Genomic DNA, 8,494 nt, shown 5'->3' on the forward strand with positions numbered 1-8,494 from the left:
GGACTCAGTCTCCCGGGTTCTAGATATAGAACTCAATTGGTTGGGTCCTATCTCCCTTTTGCCATGAAATCTAACTGACAGAGACTTCTTTCCCCAATGCCTCCGCTCCAATCTTTCCCCAATTAGTTGTAAATGACATGATTTGAGACCCCGCTGTTGGAGTATAAACTTTTTAACCATAAACACATCAAATATGTCCCTAATACAAATTATAGAACCCAAATATAGGACTCATGATTGGAGATCTCTTACTGTTACTATAATATACGTCTCCTTTTGAACTGTGGGAGGTTGGAACTTACTAACCAGGTTTATTTTAGCATTTTTCTGGAGACCAAAGGTGGACTCTTTGTACGGCCATAGCTAGGAAGGCGAGACCATCTCATCTCCTCTGCGCTTTTGGGCCTAGCCAGTACCCGGGGAAAGAATTGAGTTGACGGCGTGTTCCTATGAATGATGGATCGAAAACATCAGCAACCTCCTGCAGTTGATCTTGCTAGCTAGTAAGCCTCGATCTCTTCGTCTTCTGATCAAATACCTCGTCTCTATGTTCGAGCAGAGCCAATGAATTGTTGCTTACTGAGTTGCACAAACGATTACTGGAAGATCACATGCTCCGACAAATCGATGACCGTAATCCTGCCGGTAAGCTGACCAGCTCCACTGGTCCTCACATCGTCCTTTTCAGTTTCCTTCGCAAGTCAGATATGATTTTCTGCTGAACTAATGACAGGTGATTGTCTACTTGTCTGTTCACGCCCTTCTACTAAGAGATCCTTGTCTCGCAAATAGATCGATCAGCTGAACCTACCACAGGATCAGCGTCACTGATCGTATTACTTTCCTTTGTGTAAGTCCCTGCCTCGTATGTGTATTGCGTAAGTAAGCTAGTCTCACGTGTAGGGCTCCCAATCTTTGATTGTCTGATTGATATAATGTTGGCCTATAGATGTACGTGTTGGTAGGATCCGGTGTACCGGTTGTATGTATAAACGGTTTAGGATACGGGAGGCCTCCTGGCCTCCACGTGTACTCATGCCACACCACCAAATTATAGTTGTAATTTTGCTCTAAGTCAAACTAGTTAACTTTGATCAAATTTATAGAAAAATATAATACTTCCAAATACAAAATAAATGAACTGTCAAGACATATTTCATGGTCGATTCAATCTCACAAAATTTGATGTTGTAAATGTTGATGCTTCTTTATATAAACTTGGTCAAACTTTAGGGGACAAAGACTAGACTGAAGAAGTATAGTTTGGAACGGATGGAATACTTCTCAAATACTCAATGCGTCCATTATTTGTCCAGGAGAAGAAGAAGCAGGATTTCTAGAGCCCAGCCACCATGAGCCTGTCAAAGGCCATTGGGGTCATCAGTGGCATCAATGAGTTCGGCAATTTGTTCCAATTGGTTAGATCTGCAGTCTCACATCTGTTGTCCCAACGAAGTGGAACGCATGAGCAGCATCTTCGTGAAGATGACTTACTGCAGCTACAGAGTGACCTTCGATGCCTCAGTGAAACTCTACCCTCAATGTACAGCCTCATTGATCGAGCTGAATGGAGAAGTCATGTACCCTGTGTGGCACAGCTCCTTCCAAAACTCAAGGATGCAGTGTATGATGTGGAGGACATTCTGGATGAGTTCAGATGGTACGAACTGAAGCTGGCAATTGAGGGCATGGCAACACAGATGTCTCCTTTCACTGACTTCTTTCAGAGCGTGACTCAAGGAAACTTTAGCAAGGTGACTGATATCCAGAGAAGGGTAAACAATCTTTCTAGGCAGCTCGAGAAGATGGACTTGCATCAAGCCACTCCACGGTTTGACAAATCAGTCAGACCGGAGACCACATCTTTCCCTACTGAGCAGAACTTGTTTGGTCGTGACAAGGAAATGAATGAGTTGATTAGATTGCTAGGTGTACATCGAAACGGAAGCATAGCTCCATCCAAACGCAAGAGAACAGGAAGTGGAATTGTTGTGTCAGCTGAAAATTATAATGAAGTGGCAATGGCATGTGTTCCAGTTTTGCCAATAGTTGGAATTGGAGGTGTTGGAAAGACTAGTTTGGTCCAACGCTTATGCGAGCATAAACAGGTGACTTCCCATTTCGACAAAAATATAATATGGATTTGTGTCTCAGATGACTTTGATGTGAAGAGGATAACCAAAGAGCTCATACAGATACTATCTTCAAGAGAAGCTACAACAGATAATTTGGATTCTCTTCAGCATACTGATAATTTGGATTCTCTTCAGCATACTCTTGCAACTTCTATGAACCAAAAAAAGTTCCTGCTTATCCTTGATGACATGTGGGAAGACGTCCTGAAAGAAAGTGGGGGATGCTGGAACAGGTTTTGTGCACCTTTTATGAATGCAATTCAGGGCAGTATGATGCTGGTCACCACTAGGTCTCAAAAGGTCGCTGATCAAGTGGGCACAATGGTCCCATTTCAATTAGAGGGTCTGAAAGATCATGTCTTTTGGGAGTTCTTCAAACTCTATGTCTTTGGATATGATAACTCCAACAATTATCCTGAGTTGGAACGCATTGGTAAACAAATGCTGCCGAAGTTGAGAGGTTCTCCTTTAGCCGCAAAGACTATTGGACGCCTGTTACAAATGAACCTCGACACTACACACTGGAACAGTATACACAAGAGTGAATTATGGGAGCTGAGACAAGAGGAAGCTGACATTTTACCAGCCCTTCGGTTGAGCTACATATATTTACCATTCCATCTGAAGAGATGCTTCTCATTCTGTGCCCTTTTCCCCAAAGATTACATCTTTGAAAAGCATCGTATATCTGAAATTTGGGTGGCAGAAGGATTAGTTGAACCTCAAGGTGACATTCCGATTCTAGAAATTGGTTGTCAGTACTTTGAGGACCTTGCTAGTCGGTCCTTCTTTCAGATGGTTCATAGATATTATGTAATGCACGACTTGATGCATGACATGGCACAGCTAGTCTCAAAGGACGAGTGCTTCACTATTAAAAATGAGAGCGACTTCCTTAAGGTTCCCAGAAGTGTTCGCCATCTATCAATACTGTCTAGCATAAACAGTGACAATCCAAAGTTGTTGAGTCTATGCAAGTACAAGAAACTACGAACCCTAATTTACGATGGGACTGTAAGCGATAAGACTTCAGCCTCTCCAATGGATTGCTGGTGTAGTGAACTACAGTATATTCGTTTGTTTTCTTGTGCCTCAATGAGGGAGCTACCAGAGAGTATCAGCAACATGAAGCATCTTCGGTACCTTCATATCAGTAAGGCTTGCCCTTTCAAGAGCCTTCCTTCAGGATTCTATTGCCTCTACAATTTGCAGGTCATGTATGCTAGGAATTGTGAATTTAAAAGCTTTTGTAATGAATTTGTTAAGCGTCTGACGAAATTACGGAGATTTATAACCCGGAGACTTCAATATCATCATGGAGTTGCCAGTTCACTGAGCCTCATGGGTTATCCAGGTGAATCTTTTGATTTCTGGATTCAGCCACAAAAAATGCAAGACTTCTTAACATCAGATGAGACTGGCGGTTCTATTAGACTCAAAAGCATGCCAGTTTCTAGGAGCTCACAGTGCCAAAGCCTCAATGTGATACCTACTGTGCTAGTAGAGAAGAATAATGACAATACTGACAGCATTTTCTCATCCCTGACAAACATAACCATCGAAGGTTGCATAAGCTTAACAAGTCTTGAGCAATTTCTTCAACCAGCTTATTTGCCTGCCGTAAAGAAGATAAAAATTGCAAATTGCAAAAGGTTAGTATCAGTACCAACTGCAAGGCTTGGAGATTTGCTTTGTCTTGAAGAACTTATAGTTACTCAATGTCCAAGTATCAGTTCACGAGGTCTTCAGGTCCCATCCCTAAAGAAGCTCGAATTGAAAGAATCTGGCAATCTTGGAGAAGATATTGAGTGTTGCTCCCTCAACTACTTACACTTATCGTATTCCAGTTTGACATCCATCAACCTACAACTGTGGAGTCTACCAGCTCTAAAGACACTCAGCATAACGAAGTGTCAATATCTTGCATATATCGGAGAATCTACAACTCGTGACAGCAGCAGCAGCATCAGGAGCATTAAATCATTCTCGTCGCTCACTGACCTAATCATTTCCAGGTGCGATAACTTGGTAACCTTTGATGACATCCTAACACATGACTATGTCCCTGTCATTGAGAGAATTCAAGTTGATAATTGTTATAATGAGCTAAGATCCCTCCCTGGTGAAAGATTTGGGACCTTTTCAACTCTAAAAGCTTTGCACATTCGGTCATGTCCACTTCTCAGCTGGCAGAGTGGAATGGCATTACCATCGTCCCTTCGATTGCTCTTCATAGAATTCTGTGGAGATTTGTCTGCCTGGTTTCCCAGCTGCCTGGAGAACCTTACTTCTCTCGAGTCACTCCAGATGGTTTCATGTGAGCGCATAGTGTCTATTCCAGGCCACTCGAATCTAAGATCACTCAGGTATTTGTGGATTGAGAATTGTCCACACCTTGTATCTGTTGGTGGACCAGAAGCAATTGAAAACAAAACGATGGTATACATTAGTGGATGTCCAATGTTGAAGGAACTACATCAGCCAGTGTGCAGGTGGCAGAAGTAGATCTCTGCATTGTCCCTTATTAGGTACGTGTGTTAACACTTGTTCTTACAATTTTTAATCAGATTCCTAGTCAAATATATTTCTCCGATCCTAAACCTGTGATAGTTCAGACAATATCTGTGACACCCTATTTCCATATTTCCATATTTCCCTATTTCCATGACCTATTATAGCTCAAATAACAAGAAAAAGCTTTCAAAGGATATGAATGTTCAACACGCTCCATCTACCAATGGTACTTTCTCTAATGAATTTGGTATTCTCTTTTTAAATTTTTTGAAACGTGAATTTGATACTCTCCTTCATGCATAATATGTTGCTATGATGAATTCATGCTCTCATTGCGGCGAGCAGCTTTATTTTGTCTAGTTTGGAGATTAATCTTGTTTGGCTGAGTAATGTTCTCTTGTTTACTTGAAGATTATAATTAATCATTCGTGTGATGGAGCGACAAGCTGCAAAACTTGAAGACCAAAGAGGAGTGCCAAACAACCGTTCTGTCCTTCAATAGAATAATTTATATTATTTACTTTGTATACTCTTAATTATTCCAGAGGTGGCTATATACATGAATCATATTCTCTGTAATATTTGAACAGGGTTATTGTCCATTGATTTGGTACTTAATCTTCGTGCTGAATGCTGACTGTACTTGCTCTGTGTTGTATTTTGATGTTCCAAAAATGCGTGCCCGGTGAATAGCGTGCATGCCAAACAGTCAGTTCAGATTTTCTGAGTCGTTTTTATGAGAAGCTGTTATAGTGCAGCTCGCCAGTGTTCTTGGAAAGAGCTAGTGGACCGGACCATGGTTTAAATCCTGGTTCCTCACATTTGTTCAGATGGAGTATTTAATGCCTCCTCGCAGTTCATATTATTTTTTTTAAAAATTATTTTTATGGACCATGTCAGTGGGCTTCTATTCGGGTGTGTTGGGGCCTAAATATCTAGGCTATAGAATTTAAGAGCCAGCCTTATTTTATATAGTTTTGAGCTAAAAATATATAAGGGTAAGTTAGATCGTGAAGAAAGCATTAGAACCACGAGCCATTACCGTCTCTGGATATAGAGACATGTTAGAAGATTGGGATTAAAGAACGAAGGATACATCGGCAATTCTTGCTGGAGAATGCATACAAAATCTGGTGCCCCACCCTCGGGTTGTCCTCTGCTCACCTTGCTTGTCTCAGCTGCTCAGCCTTACGCGTTTCGTGTAGGCTCCGTGGCAACCTCAAGACGCGACTCAAATCTTCCCCAACGGATTTATTGAGCAAGCAAGCAGAAAATCCTGATTCGCTTCTGATTTATCCATCATGCGTCTGCTTTCACCTTTACTGGGGTGCTGTCTGATTTTTCTCCGAACAAACCACTGGTGATTTCTTACATTCACCACACCCAGCAGTCGAAGCAGTCTATTCTGCTGCCTTTCAACTGATCAAGCCCCACAATCCATTGGCCGATACAAGGCATCTGAAGTTCTGAACCAACCAAAGAGGTAATTCGCCGGGCAGGGACATTTCCAAAACTCGGTCTTGCCCTTGAATTCGTTGACGTTCGTGCGTGTCTCGGGGGTCTGCTACGCAAGCGTGTCTCCGAGTAGACTTTGTTGTAAAAGTATAGAAGCTTTACTGATCCAGAGTTCCGGCGGACTAGAGCCGTCCAGATAGAACAGATGGATACAACATTTGGCATGATGCCATAGTCGACATACAACGTCATCACTAGCTTGGATTTTAATATCTAAGCACTGAAGAACCTTCCGTCCTTAGCACGCACCTTCATCTAAGCTTAGGTGGGACCCACGCTAGAGGTGCTGGCTAAGTAAATCTTAGGTGTAGCAATAGTTGTGGGGCTTACCGAACGACAAGAAATGATCCTCCCTTATCCGAAAAGTACATACTAGTCGCGCACACATTTATGATTCAAAACTTGTAATCTTTAACCAACAATTAGCCTCACTTGACTATGTTTAGATGATATTTTACCAAAAAAGGTTTAATGATGGTGGAACATTTGTTTTGAATCTTGAACAAATATCACAATGATCATATTCTCCCTTCTATTATTCCTCTTCCAACAGCCTCTTTGTAATTCCACCCACTTGTCGGCATATTGTTTTTATGCATGGCACCTAGTGCATTGTCGCCTGGCCATTGCAAAATTGTGTGGCACCATCTGCTAGTAAGATGACCAATCCGGTGGTCCGGCCTGGCCCAACATGTTGGCCCAAATGTCAGGTTCAATTTCTCTCAACTCCAAGGCCCAATCGGCAGTTTAGGTACATATATAGGCTGCCAACCAAGAGATAGCTTGGTGGCTAAGCAAAGGGGTAAAATAGGAATAAAAGCTACTAGAGCTACTAGACTTAACTATCAATCTCCCCCTAAGTCTAGCAGCTTTTACATAGAAATGAAAGCATAATTGATGATAAGGTGCACGTAGGCATGAACTTCCCACAGGACAAAGTGCTTAGAGGCACCAACAACTAAAAGCCTTTATTCTATTCATCTTTCTCTAGGTCTTCAGAGGAAGCTTGTGTGGCGCCTGAACCATCTCAATCTCGGAGCGGAGTTCCTCGAACTTGATCCGCCCAATGACTTCATCAGGAGGCTCCCAAGTCTGGTTCTCCAGCTTCATTGCTCCACACCATGCCGCATGTCCCTCCGCCTCAATGAAGGAGCGAGGCTCACCGTCGTCGTATGTGTTGACGCGGCCCTCGTCGTTGGAGAGCAGCGTGGCGAACTCCTCACGATGAGCTCCGGTCGGTGCAGTAGTTGCTGGAGCCAGAGTGTATGGCTTGGGCGGCTGTGGTGGTGGCGGTGGAAAGCTCGCTGCGCCCGGAGTACTCGCTAGAGTCGGTGGAGGACTCGTCGGCCCCGGTGAAGAGCCCGTCGTAGTTGATGGAGAACCGGGGAATGGGGTAGGCAAGCTCGGTGACGAAGAGCTGTCCGCTCCCCCAGCTCCCTCGAAGTGGACCTAGTTGACGTTGAAGTTGTTGTACGTCGAAGTCGGACCGCCGTCAAACATCTTGCCCTGCACCATCTCCTTGGTGCCGAGCTGCGCCACCTTCGCGTAGAGGACGTAGAGGCGGTTGCTCCCCTGACCACCTTGGCTAGGAGGCAATGTCTTCGATCCCAGATGCGAAGCACTCCGCTGTCGATCTCCACGCGCGACCCGTTCTCATCCAGCTGCTCGAGGCTGATGATGGAGTTCCTCAGCGAAGGGATGTAGTAGACACCGCTGAGCATTCGGTGCTCGCTGGTCTTCGCGACAAAGATGACGGATCCGGCACCCTCGATCTCCATGGCTGAGGCGTCCTGAACTTGACGGAGCCTCTCATGGAGTCTAGGTCGGAGAAGTACTCGGGCCGCCCAGTCATATAGTGGGTGGAACCGGTGTCGAGGTACCATGCGTCGAGCTTCTCATCACTCGCGTCCTTCTTGAGGAAGGTGTGAGCTCACGGCTCGTCGAGATGGAGAAGAGCCGTTGCGGCCGGTGTCATTGGAAGTAGCTCGATGCTCTCGATGCTCCCGTGAGCCAGGAACAGAGCCAGCTCCTCCTCCTCAGCCTGCACGACATGGGCCTGGCCGCGTCTCGGCTGGGGGCACTCCCTGGCCCAGTGGCTAGTCTTGCCATAGTTGAAGCACGTGCCGTCCCGTGCGTCGTCGCGCTCACCAGCTGTGCCGCCCTCGGCGCCTCCACGCGCCTTGGACAACTTGAGCAACTTGCGCTTGCGGTCGCCTATCGAGGAAGAAGACACCCCTTCTTCCGTTCCTTCTGGCGGGCGAGCCACCTCTCCTCGGTGAGGTGGAGCTAGCAACCGATGGTGACCTCGCCGCTAGAAAAAGGCTCATCAT

At 44.9% G+C, this 8,494-nt stretch overlaps 1 protein-coding gene across 4 annotated transcripts; it reads left to right on the forward strand.

Annotated features, from left to right (window-relative positions):
- Positions 1-410: 410 nt before the first annotated feature.
- Positions 411-5,262, forward strand: LOC112880694 (putative disease resistance protein RGA4). 4 transcript variants are annotated; one of them, XM_025945461.1, is made up of 5 exons: positions 411-645; positions 734-850; positions 1,317-3,787; positions 3,869-4,663; positions 5,061-5,262. In XM_025945461.1, exons 3-4 carry the CDS (start codon positions 1,353-1,355, stop codon positions 4,638-4,640), a joined length of 3,207 nt encoding a protein of 1,068 aa, XP_025801246.1. In that variant the 5' UTR covers positions 411-645; positions 734-850; positions 1,317-1,352; the 3' UTR covers positions 4,641-4,663; positions 5,061-5,262. The 4 variants fall into 4 exon arrangements, with proteins under 4 accessions (XP_025801246.1, XP_025801222.1, XP_025801238.1 ...); XM_025945437.1 differs by having other exon boundaries at positions 1,317-4,663; XM_025945453.1 differs by lacking the exon at positions 734-850 and having other exon boundaries at positions 1,317-4,663.
- The last annotated feature ends 3,232 nt before the right edge of the window (positions 5,263-8,494 follow it).

This window comes from Panicum hallii, chromosome 1 (genome assembly GCF_002211085.1).
Source record: "Panicum hallii strain FIL2 chromosome 1, PHallii_v3.1, whole genome shotgun sequence".
In the NCBI taxonomy this organism is placed as follows: Eukaryota; Viridiplantae; Streptophyta; class Magnoliopsida; order Poales; family Poaceae; genus Panicum; species Panicum hallii.

Bases quoted from the DNA above. Each gene is read 5' to 3' on its own strand.
- LOC112880694 (XM_025945437.1), top strand. From the start codon at position 1,353: ATGAGCCTGTCAAAGGCCATTGGGGTCATCAGTGGCATCAATGAGTTC.